This window comes from Chenopodium quinoa, unplaced genomic scaffold, assembly GCF_001683475.1.
Source record: "Chenopodium quinoa cultivar QQ74 unplaced genomic scaffold, ASM168347v1, whole genome shotgun sequence".
Taxonomy (NCBI): Eukaryota; Viridiplantae; Streptophyta; class Magnoliopsida; order Caryophyllales; family Amaranthaceae; genus Chenopodium; species Chenopodium quinoa.
The window spans coordinates 1,058,809-1,079,597 of NW_018742720.1; the positions used below are offsets into that span (position 1 = coordinate 1,058,809).

At 34.3% G+C, this 20,789-nt stretch overlaps 2 protein-coding genes across 9 annotated transcripts; one reads left to right on the plus strand and one right to left on the minus strand.

The window, feature by feature from the left end:
* Window positions 1-1,756: 1,756 nt before the first annotated feature.
* On the plus strand, window positions 1,757-8,311 carry LOC110723091 (glucose-6-phosphate 1-dehydrogenase, chloroplastic-like). Of its 7 annotated transcripts, none has more exons than XM_021902377.1 (8): window positions 1,757-1,846; window positions 1,920-2,153; window positions 3,035-3,217; window positions 3,856-3,979; window positions 4,819-4,944; window positions 5,067-5,161; window positions 5,242-5,349; window positions 7,034-8,311. In XM_021902377.1, the coding sequence occupies exons 5-8, from the start codon at window positions 4,849-4,851 to the stop codon at window positions 7,185-7,187; spliced, it is 453 nt and encodes a 150-aa protein (XP_021758069.1). In that variant the 5' UTR covers window positions 1,757-1,846; window positions 1,920-2,153; window positions 3,035-3,217; window positions 3,856-3,979; window positions 4,819-4,848; the 3' UTR covers window positions 7,188-8,311. The 7 variants fall into 7 exon arrangements, with proteins under 7 accessions (XP_021758069.1, XP_021758070.1, XP_021758071.1 ...); XM_021902378.1 differs by having other exon boundaries at window positions 3,859-3,979; XM_021902379.1 differs by having other exon boundaries at window positions 1,920-2,083.
* A 1,504-nt stretch (window positions 8,312-9,815) lies between these two features.
* On the minus strand, window positions 9,816-12,944 carry LOC110723092. 2 transcript variants are annotated; one of them, XM_021902386.1, is made up of 3 exons: window positions 12,169-12,937; window positions 11,937-12,065; window positions 9,816-11,275 (listed from the first exon to the last, which is right to left on the minus strand). In XM_021902386.1, exons 2-3 carry the CDS (start codon window positions 11,950-11,952, stop codon window positions 10,566-10,568), a joined length of 726 nt encoding a protein of 241 aa, XP_021758078.1. In that variant the 5' UTR covers window positions 11,953-12,065; window positions 12,169-12,937; the 3' UTR covers window positions 9,816-10,565. The 2 variants fall into 2 exon arrangements, with proteins under 2 accessions (XP_021758078.1, XP_021758077.1); XM_021902385.1 differs by lacking the exon at window positions 11,937-12,065 and having other exon boundaries at window positions 12,169-12,944.
* Window positions 12,945-20,789: the final 7,845 nt, after the last annotated feature.

The window sequence follows — 20,789 nt, forward strand, 5'->3', positions numbered from 1 at the left end:
ACCAGAACAGGTAACCACGTGATTGTGCCTGGTGTAGCAGCTGCTGTATAGGGTTCCTTCCCTCTGACCGTTCAAACCTGAGTTGCTGTCTGACGTTGTAGATGTGTCTTCGGTTTGGATGGTCTTCTGGAAATTTCTCTAACACAGATGCTAATATTTTAGCAGGCTTCACTTGAGCATCACTCATTTCTTTCACAACTAGTTTCGCAGCAGGACTTAAGCCGCTCAGTTGTCGATGACCCTCTTCATATACTATCATCTCATGGTTGTGATACCCCCATTCAGAGTAACCTATCACTTCCCAACCGTCACGACTCCGTAGTTGTCGAACCTTTACTCTGAACTCACACCCACAACCTTTCCGCTTTGTGTCAAACCGAGTGGCTGTACGAAAATCTCTTTCTTCTCTTTTGCGATAACGGTCACATCTCAAAATGCGATCCATTCTACCATCCCGTTGAGATTTATGAGTTGCTACTACCAAGCAAAATCCAGCTGCAATTGCAACCTGTTTTGCCCAATCAATCGCCTGTTGAGCTTCTTCGAATGGACCATCATGTCCAAATATCTCACTGTAATCATTTCCGTCTCCACCATATTCCTGCATCAATTATATATTACAATAAATACATTTAACGGATAATACATTTAATTTCTATATTTCCACATAATTAACACAAAAAAAAACATAATTATATATAATCAAACTTAATTTTTATAAAAACCCAATTCGAATTTTCAAACTAAATTTAAAAATATACCATTTCGAATTTTCAAATTTAATTTTAAAAAAACCTATTTCGAATTTTCAAATTTAATTTACAAAAAACCCATTTCGAATTTTTTTAAAAAATCATTTTCGATTTTTTATTTTCACAAAAAAATTAAATAAAAAACAACAACAAAATCAAAAAGGAAAAAATAAAATTTAATTATTAAAGGTGGCGTCTGCCAGGGCTGCCACACCCACTGGACTGGCGCCTGGCAGGGCCGCCTCACCCAGTGGAGTGGCGTCTGCCCAGGACGCCAGTCTGGTGGTCTGGGCGTCTGGGCTGGACGCCACTCTGGTGGTCTGGGCGTCTAGCCTGGACGCCACTCTGGTGGTTCTGGCGTCCGGCTTGGACGTCCAGGCTACGGTTTGGGCGTCCACCCTAGGCGCCGTAGCCACTACGACGGTAAACCGTGAATTTTAGCGGTCACTTACCTCGTTTTCCGTCGACGACGACGTACCTCCGGCGTCCCCCGCATCTCCGGCCTGCCATCCGGTCTCCCCCGACGAGCCAATACGGCTCCACATTTTTTACACCGAGATTATCTCAATTTTAGCAAAAGGGCATAATGGTCAAATCATAACATATTTGTGGGCTTTATGTGGTAATTTGTGGGCGATGTTTAGCGTTCACTACAATTATCAATGGGAAAATTTGTCGAAAATGTCCTTTTGTTGTAAAAGTTTCCTCAACCCTTAAAAAGTTACACAAATTTTTAAATAAAACGGATGCTTTATTGAACATCCGTAATAAAGTGATAATAAAATGTGCAAAACTTACACTAAAACGCATAAAAGTTACCTGACATATATAAAAGTTATGTATGCTTCATTGATTAATCTGACAAAAGTGACACTAAATTTGAAAAAAGTGACACTAAATCTGACAAAAGTATACCCGATATACAGTAAATTACTGAAAATCGGATGTATACAAAAGTTTTCCAAAAAGTTATCCTCTCTTCTCTCTCTAATTTTTCATCTCACTTTTGTCTCTCTTGCAAGAGCTTTCTCACTCATCTCACAGCATGTGTTGCCACTTGCCAGTAAGGGCTTTGTTATCCTCTCAATACTAAGGTAAACTAATTTTTTTTTTTTTTTTCCAATTCTAAATATCTGTTCCAGAATTTGAAAAAACCTCATTTTTTAGAAAAAAAATCCCAAATTTGAAGAAATTGAGAGAAGATGAGGCCTTAGAGAAAGACGATTATGGCGTGGTTAAGAAGGTAGCCGTTTAATTGAAGGTGTTTCTTCTGGTTATCAAGTCAAAGAGCACAATTGATGAAGGACGTGGAATTTGCGCTACCAAAGCTTGTAAAAATTCCTACTTGCAATGAAATTGGAGATTGCTGCAAGTTTCTCAATCTTCTTTAACATAAAAGAGGTTTGAATATAATAGGGGTTTTGGAGTTGCATAAATATGTTTTTTTATTTGATTTTTTTTAATTTAATTTTTTTTTTCCAGAAAGATTTGATATTTAAAAGCATCTCCAATGGTAAGCAGGCTTGTAGTAGCTTGCTTTGCCAAATCAACTTTTAGAGCTACAACCTTTTTAAGCTACAAAGTACTCCAATGATAAGCTACAAGAAGTAGTAGCTTGATTTGTAATTCTTTATTTACTAAAATATAAAGTGGAAAATTAAATTTAGAAAAAAAAAAAAAAATTTTGAAAAGTGAAATATACAACATACACTACGAGTGAATGAATGTGTTATGTGTAAACCTATTATCTGTAAACTACTATTCAAAAAAAAAAAAAAAAATCTTGTAAACTATAGTTAATAAAAAAAAAAAAGTCTACAGTTATATGCTAGGATTAAGATCAGTTAATATCACCTACCTATATGTTGATAATGATGAAAATAATATTGTAATATTTATTCTTAAAGCAAAAGATAAAAAATGATATTTTTAATTAAATTTTTAAATATTTAAAATTTTCAAGCAGTGTAGCTTAACTCAACAGTATTGCTCAAGAGAGCAGGTAATTCAATAGTGCTCCAATGGTTAAGCAACAATTTTATTATTTTTCATATTTGCAAGCAAGTCCTTAAAAACACCATTGGAGATGCTCTAATGGATATGAACTTAATTAAGGAAAATTTGGGTAATCTGGGTTTAAATGGATCTGGGTAAAAAAAAAAATTAAAATTTGAGAATTCCCAGACTTGTATTTTGTCAATTGATTTTGTATCAATTTTGGTGTAAATTTTGTTAATTTTATTGAATTTTGTTGGTTGATGTATGTGATTTTGTGATTTCAGGTGGAGAAGGCTTATCCAAGGGATCTATGCAAGAAGCGAGAGGTTTGATAATTTCAGATATGCACAAAGCGGATCCACATTCTAGTGGTAGCACTAATGTCCTCGATCTTTCATCAACATACCTATCATTTTTCAGTGAAACTGAAGAAAGAAAGAAACAACTATGGTCAGGGAGGAATGAAGGTGAATGGGTTTTATTTTTGTCAAGTAGGATCCACTTTATGCTTGATGCTCGTAATTTGATTGCTTATTGTGTTGATTTTGTAACATGTAATGTGTTTTCGAGTTCGAATGTAATTTATTAATTGGCTTATTCTTATATAATTTTTGTTTTTGGTTTTTTTGGGATTTTTTGGTTGATGGGGTTGGTTAAGGAGTGCAGTATTTTGTGCAGTGATTGATTTTCTGGACTTTGTGATAGAAATGTGGATTGTTGATGGTGGTTAATTTTTAATTTGTGGGTTGATTTCTAAATTGTGCATAAAAAAATTCTTGATATTTTTGGGGATGTTGGTATGTATAAATTTTGGGTTTATTTGCTTGGATTTGGTTGATTTTTTAGTAGCTAATTAGTTTTTAGGATTTGGGTTTTGACTTGATTAGTGGAGTGGGTGTTAGATTTTTGAATTTCTGAAAAATGTTAGGTTACTTTTTTAGTGGGTGGAGGGTTTGATATCATATACATGGATTATCCCGTCTTCCCCATGCTGCCACTGTCTCCTCTCGACAATTGCCTCTCTGATATGTTAGTTTTTTGCACATTTTCTTGATTTTTAGGGTTTTGATTTGCTTTTTAATGAAATATTTTGTTGAACTTTCAGCAGGGGAAGACGATTTTCTTATAGTGATTGCCAGAAGATGTGAAATGAGAAAATTGATGCTTAGAGGGTCGGTTCTGGTTCTCTTGTCTATCTTTCTGCTGTCCTTGAGTTTCTCGCTGCTGAGGTACCAATTCCTCACTCTTTTAATTTTTCGTTGAATTTTTTAGGATTTTAATTGAGCGCATATTTAGATTTCTGGTGATTTTTCTAGATTTGTATATTGAGTATCTAAAGCTTTGAATATTTTGATGTGAATTTGAAGTCAAATTTCTGGTTCTGTGTATAATTTTTGATTTTTAGGTCTTTTTTTTGAAGTGAAATTTGTGTTTTCCTTAGTTTTGCTGCCGATCTATCAATGGATCTTGTTTTTAATTTGTGTTTGTGTGTACTTTTTGTTTATTTTGAGTGAATTTATGTATTTTATGTGTTTGTTTGGATGGATTTGAGTTTTGTTTATTCTGAAATTCCCGTTTTTTTTTTTTTTTTTTTTTTTGTGTTTTTTTGCTTTTAGCTGGAATTTTACACGATTTTTGCAGAATTTGAGACTCTATAGATCCTTCATTTTTCTTTTTTTTTGGGTTTAAAGTTATAATCAATCATCATACTATACCTGGATTATTATTAGATCCACCATTACTTTTTTTGACAACTTAACCTCTCCTTTTTTCTTCATCTTCTTCTCACCCTCTTTTACTTTTTAATATTCTTCACCAACCAACTTAATATGTTAGTTGAATTCTTACAATGGAATCTTTTATTGATTTGTCTGCCCATTTACAGAATGATAAGAGGCTCACTCACTTGCATTGTTTGGATTTCTTGCTTTTGTGAATAAAGGCATTAGGCCTATATTATAGCTTTGTGCAAAATTTGTAATCATAAAATTTCTTCAAATATATTATCATTTAATACATCTCTTATACTTTTTCTTTATGAATGTTCAATCTCTTGGGCTTTGTGCAGGTGTGGCTGCAAATCCAATTGCTGCAAAGAATGTTGACTCACCAGTTTGGTGCCTCCGAAGATCTTGGCAGAAAGAAGATTTTTCCAGCCCTTTTTGCTCTCAATTTAGAAAGCTTTCTTCCTGAGGTATTTTTTCTTTGTTAAGGATATGAATTCTATACATAAATTACTTTCATTATTGTATCAATGAGATGTGCGACAGCAATGGAAATGTATGTATAAGTGTTACATGCAACATCTGAACGCAGAGCTTCACAATCTTCGGTTATTCACAAACTAAAATGAATGATGAAGAGCTGTGGAACATGATCAGTAAAACCTTAACCTGTAGAGTAGACCAGAGGTATGTCGAACATTAACCTTCTGTTTTGCTTAGTTTTTATGATAACTTTGTATTATTAATAAACTCTAACGTCTTTTCAGGGAAAGTTTTGGTGAAAAAATGGATCATTTTTTTTTGCAAAGATGCTTTTACATTCAGGCCAATAGGACGACTTCTCAAAATTGGACTGTAAGCTTAAGGAAAAATAGGTAAAACACCTGTTGATTTAGTGATTTTCTCTAGCTGAACTCAAATGTGTATGTTATTTGGTACCTTCTAGGGTTGTGGCTGTGAACTTATTCTTGATAAATTGAGAAGGGAAAGTATCTGATTTTTAATACGATAATTACTGCTTGATTCAATGGAGTCTGCCTACTATTGGCATCTTAAAATTGTCAGTGGGGTTAAATAATGTAAGGAAATAGGTAAGCAAAAAGATCTTGACATCGAGACTGAAAAATGTCAAGAGATAGGGAAGTCTAAGAGTTTTGCTTCTCTGCTGAATATTAAGGAATAAAGAAACGAGCACTCTTTATAATTTTTCCCAAGCAATTGAGTGAAATTAACTTATTGAACTAAATTGGGCTTGATTTGATCTTTTTGGGTCAAGGGCTTGCTCTTCCTACCTTGTTTTTCAAGGGTGTCGTCCGAGAATTTGTTACTCTTCTTTCTCTTAATTTTTTGATGTAGTTCATAATTTGTCATTTGATCTGTTTCAATTTGATTTTGTTTGGGAAAATTTGGGATTAAGGTTTTGGGATCTTACAAATTTGGGTCAAATACGAATCTAGGAATTGAACTGAGTTGGGTTTGATTTGATCAGTTTTTAAACTTGAATATTGAAATTTGTTGTTTTTTTGGTTGGTTGAGAATTTGAGCTTGTGTTGTTTAATGTAATTTGGGAAGGGAATCTTGGGGTTTGCTGGAAATGGCTGTAAGGATGGTGGATTACAGAAAATAAATCTGGTGACTCAAAGAGAGAGTGTACATGTTGCTGGAGTTTGATTTGGATATGTTTTTAATTACTATTCTTATATTTTCCCTTAATGGTAATTTAATTTCAAATAGATCTCCCTTTATTCCATTATACTCACCCTTCTTCTGGGTTTATTTCACCATTTAGGGGTTAGGGTAGGAAGGATCATATACTCACTCTTCTGGGGTTTTTCATCTGATTCTTATGGAAAATACAGTATCTCTTTGATTACATCCCCTTTTACTGTTATATGAACCGACAATGAATCTATTTATGTGTTCAATTTTTTTCCCTAAAGATTTTCTTGTTGAAGTACTGGGCTTCTTTTTACTTGTATTTGAGAGTGCATTTCTTTGATATTTTGCTCATGTATCTAATGCAGATGCATAGTATATCCTAAATTAATCAATCTAATATTGTTTTGACAAGCTATACAGTAGAAGGATACAGAGAGTTAGAGACTGATTGCCAAGTAAAGCAAGCAGCTCTATTTCTGTAGTTGTGTCACTGAAACTATAAGTATTATAGCTTGAACTTATTTTGTGTACATGTCCCCTCCCCAGCTCCCCCCTCCCCAGAAGTTCTTAGTTGCATATTGTTGACATATACAAATACTTTCCTATTTACCGGACAATCATAAGCCAAGTGTTGAAGTGCTCTGCCTTTTTATTTATGTGTTAGGTATCATGTTTGTCTGTAGGTGAAATAGTCATATTGATAAGGTTTCTTTTTCGAGTAGAATAGTGTTGATGATCACAAGATTACATACTTCCCATGTCTAATGAGCGTGTGAAACCGGACCACTTGTGTTTACAGCTGATGATTACATACTTCCCATGGCTGCCTGAGCGTGTTGAAGATTATCTTTGATGGACCATTTGTGTTTATAGCTGATGATTTGATGTGTGCAATTGCAGAGTGTGTGCAACTGCAGAGATAATGGGGAAGAGCCCTTACGGAACCGTGTATAAGGCCACACTCGAGGATGGAAATCAAGTCGCGGTTAAGAGGCTTAGGGAGAAGCTTGCAAAGACTTTAAAAGAGTTTGAGATAGAGGTTGCTGCACTTTGAAGGAATTCGCCACCCGAATCATCTTCCCCTTAGGGCCTATTACTTGGGACCTAAAGGAGAGAAGATTTTGTCTAAGCTGCTGTTTTTGACTAATCTATGATTCATGTCTTCTTTTTTTGAAGTACTACGTATGTTATATGCTAGGTTATGTTTTATATGATTAAGTTGATAGTATATATAGTAAATTTATAGTCTTAATACTTCATTGTGGACTTTACTTTTCATGGTGAAACTTAATTTTGGTGATCACTCTCCTGAGATTATGACCTTATACATATAATTTGGGATATTTTATATGACTAAGGTAATGGTATATCTTGATTTTTAATAGTCTAATACTTCATTGTGAACTTTACTTTTCACATTAAACTTAATTTTGGTGATATACTTTCTTAATTCCTAAATTATGACCATATTCATATTATTTGGGATATTTTTTGCAGCTTGAGGACCAGAAATCGATCGATTGGCCAACGAGGATGATCGTGATAGGAGTAACGCATGGACTGAACTATATTCATAGCCAAGAGAGCTTAGTTCATGGAAGTCTTACTTCAACTAATGTATACCTAGATGAGCAAAATAACCCCATAATATCATATTATAGGATACACAAGCTGATGACCGACTCTGTGCACCTGAGCTTCCTAAGACTAAGAAGGCAACCACAAAAACTGACATCTACAATCTAGGGGTGATCATATTGGAGCTCTTGACAGGAAAGTCTCCTAATGAGTCAGACTTTATAGATTTGCCGCAATGGGTTGCATCAACCGTCAAGGAAGAGTGGACTAATGAGGTTTTTGATTTGGAGCTGATGAGGGATTTTTAACTACAGGGGATGAAATGCTTAACGCATTGAAATTAGCCTTACAATTGGTTGATCCTTCGTCTGATGCAAGGCTGGATTTTCAGTAGGTTCTTTAGCCGTTAGAGGAGATTAATCTGAAGCTCATTGTTGAAACTCCCGATGAATCTGCAGAGGAAAGCCATCACTGATCTGAATTCTGAAAGTTGGATTTTTTGAACTATATAAATACTTGTGATTTATTCCACTATATAAATATTTTATCAGTTTTTTATCTTGAATGTCAAAATTTGCTGTTTGTTTGGTTGGTTGAGCATTTGAGTTGTTCTATGTAATTTGGGAAGGGAATCTCGGGGTTTGCAGGAAATGACTGTAAGATTTGTGGATGAGTATAAATTTGGTGACTCAAAGAGAGTGTGCACTGTACATGGAAAATACATAGTCAGATGTCAAAGAAGCAATGGACATGAGTTTGCCAGAAGAAATAAGGTGACTGTTGCTACCCTTTACTCCTCTTAAGTTCCCTACACTGAGGAAGAGGAGAAGAGGGTAAATGTAATAATGGTCCCTGCTATTCTTTCACTTTCCAAACAAACCTTAATTTCTTCCAGATGTTTTTATATGGCGGCGCCTTTTACGTGATAATCAAAATGGGGCTAGATTGCAGCTATCAACTACATTTTATTTTTGTGTTTTATAATCTCAGTTGGCATATCAATAATATAAGGTAAAAGTTGTTTCAGTGATTGAAAGAGCTCTTTTATCAGAAGTTTAAAACGATTGTTTTATATAGTGAACTTCTCTAAATTAGCCAAATTAACTCATTTTTAGTTGAAACCTGATCCAAACGACCATTGGTTCTACATTCACTAACAATTTAGAGAAGTATCCATTAAAAAAGCATACATACTAGAAAAAAAAAAGTCACACTTCCGGCCTCACTCACTAATGACACTATATTGCTTCGCGCGCAACGTGTGCGCATGACATCCCTAGTGTAACAAAACATTGACACATGGCGGGTTGACACTTCTACCTTTGAGTTTTAATAATAATATTGATAGATTACAAATAAACCATTTATTAAAGATTTTACTAATTATTAATTTATTATTATAGATATCAGGATGTAAATTTAGTAAATATCATAAATTTTTTAATAATTGGCTTAAGTGCCAAAGTATAAACAAAAAAAGTTAATAGACTAAATATTGGTTTAAAAGAAATGGGTAAAACTATCTTTTTATGTGCTAAAATTGCAACGCAACGCACGGATTAAATTTATATTGAATTTCTAGAGTAGCAAGATGTAACTAACGCAATTTAAATAAAAACTTAAACATCAATTTTATTATATTTGAAAAAGAGTTTCAAAACAAGTGCGATAAGTAGCATTTAGAAGTAATTTTGGTCACTTGACCATGATGTTAAGAAACAAACCACCTATTAGTTAGAGATGTCAATTCGGATGATCAGAGCAGGTCAGATGAGGTCGGATCAAATTTTAAAGTTGAGGTGTGTTAAATTATTATGTCTGCACGAGTTGAAATTTAAATCAAATATTTTTCGATTTGGTTTCGAATCGGATGTGGTTTTAAACTTTTGACACATGACCTCTACTTTCTTTTTTTGATAAAATGACCTCTACTTTCAGTTATAATATTAACACTATATGTAATGCAAAATTATTGCAAATATCACTAATATAAGCTATACAATCATGAATTAGCATCACTAACAGTAGCTATTAAAATGATACGTTCGCTCATAGTCATAGAGTATCGTCATACGCATCACCTAATATGCAGTAAATAAAGCTTTCACAATAAAAAAAGTTGAAGACTTGCAACTTAATTAGATTTCACATGAATTGAGTACATGAAAGGTTTTATAAAAACAGTAGTCGAACAAGAACTGAAACTTGGCCCTTGAAAATTCTTTGCTAAATCAGTTATTAGATTTTACAAAAATTATAGAGATAAATACTACCTCTGTTTCATATTAAAGTGCAGGACTAAACCATAACGGACAACAATAGGAAGAGCGTGTAAGACCATTATTAATTTGGACATCAAAAGGTTTAAAGACTTTGTCCTTGATTTGAAAGATACCCATATCATGTCCTCCAAGTTTATCTGGCGTCCATGTATAAAAACTTATGTTATCATCGGTGAAGTATATGCAATTGGGTTGACAATCTGAATGAGCTATAGAAACCGACATAGTTGTGTTGTTTCCTACAAAAAGTGAAACATCTTCCAAATCTTCCAACTCCTCCCATCGGTTGGCACTAAAGTGAAATTTGAAGACCCTAAGTAACACCGTATTATAATTACCAATACTATTGTCTTGATCAGAGTCATAATCAAATTCGGGTACTAGTACTTCCAACTCAAGAAACCTCAAAACCATGAGAAGATCCTGACCAGAATTAACAAGATATATATTGTATATATATTGATCACGAACATTAGTCCAAAATTGTTGTAGGAACTCGAGTTTAGAGTGATACCAAGTTACCTTGGGTTGTTGTTGATCAAGGTGATATTCTGCAAGATCACCATAGACATTTACAAACAAAAGTCTACCTTGTCCATCAACAACACGATAACATCTACTATTGTAGGGACTTTATAAATCTTAACCTCGGTCCATTCAGTATCCCCTGGCTTGGCAAAGGCGATAGTTTTGGAACGATTATAAATGAGAACCACAAGTAAAGCCCCCTCCACGGTGTTATCATTGAAAATGGCTGCTCTGTTTATGAAATAATTGTCAAAGTATCTTCGCATAGGCAATGTGGTTTCACAAGGAAGATTAACTCGGGTGTTGGTAAGAGGGTTGAACAAAAACATGTTGCGAGTATCATCGTGACTTAATATCCAACCATGACTTGAACCCCAACAACTCCTTCCGTATCCTTGAGGGAATTTAACATTGTACTTCTTGTCAAACCTTGATAAATTCAACACGCTTCTTCTTCTTCTTCTTTTACTCTTTCTTTTTCGTTTTTCAAGGTTAGTTAACCTTGCGTAGGGGCCATCCTTGTTCAAGATCTCTTCATTGCCATCCGTTAGAAAAAGCCATGGCATTTGACGACAACGCCAATTGTGTCTCAATCTCTCCCTATCACAACCAACTATGGCGGCTTTACGCCAACTACGACACACACCAGACACTGCCTCATAGTCTTCTACTGATACCAAGTAATTTTCAATGATTTCTACCAGCAATTCTGAAGGTAGGTTTGCCCAATCAACACTTGTTTTACTTTTTTTTCCTGAAAATCATCGGTATCAATAATTACAATAATTAATCCAAATTCCTACATCTATATACATGGGCGGATCTAAGGGGGTTTCAAGGGGATTCATTGAACCCCCAGATTTTTTGAAAAAAATTATAAGTTTTGATTAAAAAAAAAAAAAAAGTTAAAACAAATTTTTGTGAAGTAAATAAACAAATATGTAACTCTGGCACATTGGTAAGGGAGTGACTAATAGAGTAGTGAGGCTCCTCTTGATCTTGGGTTCGAGGCCAACCACCCTCATATCAAATTTGTGTTTATTCGGGACTTGGGATTTTTTTGCAATATAATTACAAAACTTCAGTATTATTTATTTGCAACCATTAAACACTTTTTTGACAAAAAAAAAAATGTTTAAAGAGGTTATAAAATGAAGCTTTATGATCCTACTATTGATTACTCAATAAAAATAAAAATTAAGAAAGAATCAATTTTGATTTAGAATTTCTAAATAAAAAAATATTAATTCAAGACTCTCAATTAAAATTTCTGAATAAGGTTCTTGAGTTCTTCTCTTTTCACTTTGGTTTTATTTTAATTTAGATTTGTTGTTAATTAAGTTATGATCACAAGATTCACAACCCAATGAAACCAAATTAGAATTGACAAAATAATAATTTAATAAAAAAAATACCTGAGGTTGAAATCATCTTGCTCTTGTCGATTCAATAAAATATCACCAGTCAAAAGCTTTCTTTGTTTGAGTTTTATCGATGATATTGACCCATATTTATAGACTACTAAACATAACCCAAACCTAATACTGTAAATCGAATGATGATTCAAATTATGAAGCAATAGTGGTATAAGTACTGTAAATCGAATGATGATTCAAATTATGAAGCATTAATGGTATAAGTACATACTGTAAATCGCATAATAAGACATGGTAATTTTGCAGATTTCTTCGCAGATTTCGAACACGGATTGAACAAAGTACGGAATAATTCGGCCAATTCGAACACTGAAGGAGCAAAGAGGAAGATTTGAAGTCGAAATCGTAAAAAAAAAACTGTAATTTCAGAGAGAAAGCTAGGGTTTATTAAAAAAAAAAAAATTACTCGTAAGACATGGTGAAAGGTTGAAGAAAGAGAAGAGAGGAACTTTCTGGATCATATAGGGACGTAAAAATCAAAGTATATTGAGAAAGAATTTATTTAGTGAAGTTGAATTAATAATAAACAATCTAAATAGAATCCTAGGATAAATTAGGTAATTTTAATGGAATAATAAGGGCAAATTAGGAAAATAAAATAAAATAAATAAGGAATAGATTCAATATGGGTAGATCATTTTGAAACGCCCAAAATAGTATATGGGACTAACATTACGAAACGGAGGGAATAGAATTCTACCACTTATCACTTTCCTAAACCTACCCAAAATCAAATTACCATAAATAATAAATCAATCTAATATAATAACTTTCCTAAACCTACCCAAAATCAAATTACCATAAATAATAAATCTATCTAATATAATAACATTCCTAACCTACCCAAAATCAAATTACCACAAATAATAAATCTATCTAATATAATAACTTTCCTAAACATACCCAAAATCAAATTACCATAAATCTAATTTGTAAGACGGTTAGTTTGAGGGTAACTTTAACTATTTATAGTAACTTTAACGAGTGATTTTTAATTTGTACTATAAATTAATTGGTTAATTTTAATATTATCACCCAAAAATATAATCATTTTCGAATAAACCACCCATTTAATTTTTTATTTTAAATTACCACCCTTAAATTAAATAAATGCTCAGATTACCACTAATTTCAAAAATTAGATGGATTTTCCGTCTGTAGGCCCCACCTAACGCTTATTTTGACTCTTTTGATTGATTTTTTCCCCGATTTTTCTCTTTAAAAACATTCCTTAAACTTTAATTCAAAGTATAGAATGCTGATATATAGGCATGGAAGTTCCAAATTAAAAATGGGAAATACAGTTTACTCTTTTAGGCTCATCATTCTATAGGTAAGCATATTTGTTGCATAGACACACAGAACACACCATCAAAATATCTAGATATTAAAGATTAAATCATGAATGACAAAACAATACATCATCGACCCCTTAGTTTAGTTTGACTTTTCCATCTCATGATCTCATCTTAGTGCGCATTCTCTACAATGGATTTTCTGTCGTTTACAATATTTTATTGGGTTTTTAATGAATTGTTTTTGGGTTAATTGCTTAACCTTTATATATATATATATATATATATATATATATATATATATATATATATAAAACACCATTATGAGGTGATTAAAGTTAGTAAATCATCGCACTGAAAAATTAAAAGATTAAAGGAGAGAGACAAGCATAGAGGATATCAAAGAAGGGAGAATCAATCAATCTGCCAAAAATAAAGAGAGAAGCAGAAACTGATATAAATATCTATCAACCCTATGCTGCTTCTCATCCTCTTAAATTTTAATACCAAGTATATTGTTTTACTGCCAATCTATTTCACTACTTTATAAAAAGTGGAAAGTTGTTCTTATAAACAGTGGTTAGACCTTTATACCCTTAAAATTGTTTATTTACCTTATTACCCCCACAATAATTTACATCTTCTCCCTTCAGCTTTCTCTCTCCTCTTCATGTGTCTTCATCTCTATTCAAATTGCCGAACAGAAGTATTAAGTGCTGAATTTTAATTTTACAATCAATCAATTCAAGAAAAATTGATACCAACAATTGGCCAAGAGAAGCTCATATAAGCTCCATTGAAGTGCTGAATTTTACAATTCTATCAAAGTTGATACCTATCAATTATAAGGTCCATTCAAATTGGGTCCTTGAGAAGTTGATACAAGAAATGACATTAAAAAAGCATTTTGTGGTCCATCGGCTGGTGACGACCACGTTGAGGATGGGGGTAGGACAGCACAGCCGCCTGTCGAGGGGGAGGCGGTGGAAGACGACGGCCGGACTTTATGGGAGGTGGGTCACCGGTGCCTCCGGCAACTCTTTCTCTCTCCTCTCTATACAGTGCAAAAATACAAGGTTTGTACTCCTGCACTAACATAAAAATGGATAGGAAAAAAGGGTTTTTTGATTGTTGTTTATTTGATGGTTATTTTTGTAATAGTATAAATTGATTGACTAAATCAGTGATTTTTCTAGCTGGGAAATTCATAAAGCAAAATTGATATGTGGTTCATATTTGTGTATATCAATGGCATGTTTGTGAATTAGGGTCTGTTCATATTTACTTAATTTCAATTCAGTTCAGTTCAGTTCAGCTCCAATCAGTTCAGTTCAGTTCAGCTCCAATCAGTTTAGTTCAGTTCAGTTCCAATCAGTTCAGTTTAGTTCAGTTCAATTCAGCTCTTAATTTCCATCTCTCATAAAATATTCATTTCAGCTCAATTCAGTTCAGTTCAGTTCAGCTCCAATCAGTTCAGTTCAGTAAATGTGAACAGGCCCTTAGTGTGAATCTTTTGTTCAATTTTTATGTGTAAAAGTACATCATTTGGTTTCATAAGCGTATAACATATGGTTTCAAACTTTCAATACATCTACTCGTAATTGTTCTATTTTCCCTTGATGAATTTAAATGAATTTCACAACATGCCCTTAAATATTCAGCGAGTTTATCAAAATTACTTCATCTTATTCTTTGTATAGAATTGATATGTTACCGGATGCACTTTTTAAGCTAATGGGGGTTTGTTGAATTATTGGGTTTTTTTTTTTAATTTTGTTTTGTTATTCCTTATAAAGAACCGCTTTTAAGTTGACAAATGAATTACCTTGACTCTTAGTGCTTCAATATGATGCTATATAGTGTGGCAAATAAGGGTATTAATGATCACTTTTTCGCCATTAATTTCCGGGACGATAATCATGGAAGGTCAGTTTTAGTCATATTTAAATTTTATTGTAGCAGTAATTCTTAATAAGAAATGCTATAAAAGCCACTTAAAATTAACAAGTGTTATATGTGAGATTAATTTGATCGTGTTCTTTCTTATTTTTTCATGACGAGCGTAGAGGAAAACTAATAGAAGGAGATATAAATGACAATTAAATAAGATATCGTTAGTGTTACTAATGAACAGTCTTCCTCTCCTGTTTAGTGAATACAAGTCAACGATATTGTTAACAATGTGTAGAAATTTATGTTGAAGTGGTTTTGTTGAAAGTAACGAGTTTTAGTGCATCCACAATAGAACAAACCTTTAAGAGGTTTGTTCACTTGACACGTCATCATCAAACAAACGTCTTTCCTAACAAACCTTTCATCAACAATAGATAAACCTATTTACAGGTTTATGTAGGTGTAGGGAATAAATTTCAAGCTTTAATCCCACTAGCTTGAACCCCATTGTGATCATACACTAAAATACGGTGGCGTCCAAAAGGGAAGAAGATAAAGCAAAAGAGTCGCCAACAAGTTTTTTAGGAACTTGTAAACCGTTCACGAGGTGAAGGTTACACCCCTTAACGATCCAAGAGATCGTCAATTCCATAAGGTCTAAAACCAAATAAGGGTTCGGGGATGAAGGTACAAATCCAACCTAAAAGAGATTGAACCCGCCCTAATAATAGGCCTCTACTTTATTCTGATCGTATTCATGTGCGCTTTTTAATTAACATACAATCAATAGGTTTAACCCTAAACCTGTTTATCTATGTTGGTTGAACATTAATGCACAAATAAACTATTATTGGCGATCACTTGAAGTTATAATCAAAGTTAACCTAACAAGATTATTAATTATCTTATTAAGCGTGATGACAAGTACCAATTCCCTTTAAACATGCAATAAAAGGTGTGATCAAGCAATAAATAATAAATACCAAGCAACATAATAATCATAATAATAAAATTATAATCATAACAATAAACATCATAATAACAATCATGTTAATCATCATAATAAATAATCAATCATTGGAATAAACATGAATAATAATAATATCAATCATAATTAATAATAATAATAATCATGTTAAAGCATAGCAAGATCTTAGGCATGATACTAACAAGATTAATAACAAACCCTAGCATGTCACTAAGCAATAAAAATCAAATCTTTAACCCTAACATGATACTAACATGAATAAATATTAGGAAGAACATAGGAAGCATCGCAGGAATCATAATAAACATATTTGATATTATAACCTTTCCCCTAAACATGATACTAGGAATCATAATAACAATTTAAACATGATTTCTACATCATAATATCAATTAAATCCATTAAAAGTACTTACTTTAATGCCTCGTACCTCTTTCTAATAACAAAATACACGCGTTAGTAACTTCAAGGAAAATAATAATTAAAACAATTAAATTAAATAATTGAAATAGAGATTTGGGACCAAACCCTCAGAAAATAGAGTTGGCGCCACCCTTGGCTAACTGGCGCCAGGCCTGGTTCCAGACGCCAAGGCCTGGGATTAGGCGCCAAGCCTGATTTTAACGCGTTTTCTAAAATCAGATAAATTTGCCGTATTGGAGGATAAAATCATATAATTTCCTCGAAAATGCTATTTGATTTTAATTAAAACTCTTAAAAGTCAAAAGTTAATTTATCAATGCTAATTGAATTAGGAATGAAAAAGAACCTTCTAGAAGATTCTAGAAGACTAAAACCATTCCTAATTGCATTGGGAATGATAAATCACATTAGGCCCTCCCCTAGATCATTGGGCCGCATATAAGGCTCAAATTGGGCCCAGTTTAGTAAATTGGCCATAATTTCCTCAATATTCATCGAAATTGGGCTTATAATTTATCGTTGGAAAGCTCTTGTCAAGCCCCATCCGACTACACTATTATTGGACCCATTTCATGGACCATCCAAACTGGATTGACTGTTTTCTTAAAATAAGTTTTCAAAAACAGAGAGAAGAGAAAAGAATTAAAACTTTCCGCAACACTAGACTTTCCACACTTTCACTTCATTCGATTATGATTCGACGCGAAAGGTACTCATCACTGGGTTTGGTTTTGGGGAGACACAAATGGGTGTCTACAGAAGCCCCCATTTTGACTGAGTTTGGAGAAACGCAAGTTTCGAAAACAAAAGTCAAAGTATCGATAGGGACGGAGAATGATTCAGAACGTTCTGCGATCCTAAATCACTCTTGTAACGCCGATACCTGCAAACTAGCGTTAGTTAAACAGATAAAAGAGTTAAGAAACGCGTATCTTGCACCGTCGAGCACACGTCTCTGAAAGTAACCGATTTGCTGCCGCTTTAATGTATCCTTACTTTGATGACCTCCTACAAGCTAGAGAATGCCATCCCGCTTGAAAACCGCTACGCCTGTAACTGCTTCCAAATTAGAAGATTGTTTCGCCTGAAACGATCCTCCTCCGCATTGATAATATTCCACGTCCAAGGGAATATCATCGAAGATTATTTCTCTTGAAACAATCCTCATCCGCATTGATAATATTCCACGTCTAAGGGAATACTATCGAAGATAACTTCGCCCGAAATTACCTCCAGTTGTTCGTGACAACTCTCCGCAAGTTAGGGAATGCTGTCGAAGATATCTTCTCTTGAAATCATCCTCATTTGATGCGATAATTTTCCAAAGGAAATTACCGAAGATCCACGCTTGTCGATCTTTAAAAGTTCGCCTGAACTTTGCTCCCGCTATGCCTGTACATCGTCGCTTCCGTTGTTTTGAACCTGTATGTCGGTGCTTTTTGCTTTTGAACCTATATGTCGGTGTTTTTGTTAATGAGACAATGCTTAGGCGCTTTAAGTTAAGTGAGACGATCTCTTATCAGGTCGATCACTTCATGTAATCAAGCCGATTACTAAATCATGTCAAATTGCTTAGAGGGGCTAACTGGTGTACTAAGGAACCCAAAAATATGTTGCAGAAAGCTAGCACAACCTCATTAGGTGGCTGGGTGCTCTGGCGCCACTGAAAAACCATCAGCGCCACCTTATTAGCATCAGCGTCAGGCGCTAATATTGGCGACAGGCGCCAAGCCAAATTTGTGACGCCAATGCATAGGGCTTGGCGCCAGCACGGGGACTTCCTTAAATACCCCTTTCCCCTTCATTTTGCTGCTGCTCGTCGCGATTTTGCTCGAAAGAAAGTCCGAAAACTTCAATTGCTCGGTGCTTGCTCGTTTCTCAACCAAACTCGCTCAAATTTGTTGCAAATCAAAGCTCTTTTCATCTATTTTCCTGATCTATGTAAGTTTTCTCCAAACTCACATCAGTTTTTATGAATTCTTGGCATGTTTATTTACGAATTTCATGAAAATTCGAAACATATAATGCTCAATTTGCTTTGTTTGTCAAGTTTTATGCCATGAAATTGCTTGATTATCTTTGTATATTGCCTTGGGAGTAATTTGAGACTTGTTTGACTCAATTTGGTGAAGAAATGAGCAATTTGCCATTGTTGGACCTCTTAAGGTCGTGAAGAACAATGTGGCTCGTTCTTGATGTTTTTCTAGCAGTTCTTGTTCAATTTGTCACAATAATCACTATAGTGTTGCAAGAAATTGTTTGATTGCTTGAAAAATGTTGTTATGCTCAATTCGAATTTGTGCTCTGTTTTAGTACTACGTACTTGATAAGTGTCATTTATGTCGCTATTTTTAGGAGTTTTGCAGTTAGTTTTTCATAGTTTTTCTATCTTTTTACTTGGTTTTAATAGCGTTTTACTACATTTGTCATGTTTGTGTGTGAAATGTCGTTATTGCTCAATTTTGGCTTTTCTTGCATATTTTGGTGGCTTATGACATTAGATTAAACTTTATTGGTTTACTCTTATGTTTAGGAACACTTGGATAAGTTCATTGCTCAAGATTGAAGAAATAAAAAACATAAAAGAACAAGTAATGAAGAAATGTGCACTTGATTTGCAAAGATCATACTTCAAACGCCTATATCTTTTGATCTACAAAACATTTTGGGGAGATTCCAATTGGAGATGAAATCTTATCTCAAGAGCTTTCCAACGACAGGTCATATGCTCAATTCCGATGTAAAACGTGGGAGATATGTTCATTTGAAGCTGAGCAGTTTGCCCAGTCCGAGAGAAGCGGGCGCTCTGGTTCTTGGAGCGGGCGCTCCAAAATTGCACGACCGCTCCTCACAGGAAATTTAAAATAAAAAAATAGATTGTTTCCTCCAGATTTCGAGCGGGCGCTCCGACCTTCTGCACGCCCGCTCCTGGACCTGGAGCGGGCACTCCACCTCCTGCACGCCCGCTCCTCTACGCGCTGCTCGACTTTTTGCGGAGCTTCCTAGGGAATTTAGTAAGGGCTATAAATAGATTTTTTTGCTCATTTTAGAGGGGGAATTCATATTTTCAGTAGTTTTAGGTTAGTTTTAGGTTATTAGAGAGAGAAACTCTCAAATTTTGGAGAGAGAAAGTGAGAGAAACAATGGTTTTCATGGATTTTGGATAATCAAAGGAGGAATTTGATGATTTGAAGATCTTCATTTTATATCAATGAGAATTTCTTACTCTCTTCTCTCTTTATGCTTTATTAATTGCTTTGTTAATCATGTTTGAGTAGATTTCCTTCTACTAGGTGTTGAGTGAAGCTTTGTTATGGTTAATTGAGTTATTTGAGATAAATTTGATGATAATTGTGTGATTAAATTGATTGAATTGATGATGGCATGTTGTTTGTTTTAGATTGGATTGATCTCCCAATATAGCAAACTTAATTGCATGTGAGTTCTAGTTTGACAAGGGATTGTGAATTAGAATTTATATATTTGATTGCATTTTGGGTAAATTTCTTCTATGCACCTAGTCAATGAGGGATCTATGCTAGGAATTTGAGAGATTGCTCTTGATGGTAATTAATTCCCATTTTAATTCTTTCTTTGTATGATTGATTATCAAATCGATTCCCATTAACTTGTTAATTGTTCAAAGTGGATCTTTGCCCCTAGTAGACTTTGTAATATCTTGATCTTTATATGTGTGTTAGTGTAGTTGTAGTGTCCACTATCCATAAACCGTTTTCGGCGTAGCTTAAGCATTAGATCGAGAACAATCCAACATTACCGTTCCTAGTGGTTCGACTCCGAACTTACCACTAGACTTGTTTAGGGGTTAGTTTAGGATTATAATAAATTTTGTTTGACCGTGAGGAGGTTAGTCAACGACATAATTTCCCCGCGCTCAGTACTCTGTTTTTGCGAACATAGCATCATGCGGCTAGGCGAACATTAGATACTATAGAACCTTAATTTATGATAATTCTGCACAATGTAGCATGGCTAGACAAAGAGGCTCGAGTTCACGGTCCCGAAACACTAGACGGGAGCATGAGCCCGTGGAGGACAATGCCGAGCCGTCTGCTTCGCTTGGTCGGCTTCCGGAGTGGGATGAGCGGACCCTGTTCTTCGCCCCTGTCTACCACATTTCTGAGAGGGTGAGACGGGGCATCGCGCTTGGGAGGACACGGCATCACGGCTCAGCCTGTGATGGTTTAGTCGATTTGTACAGGATGTACATCG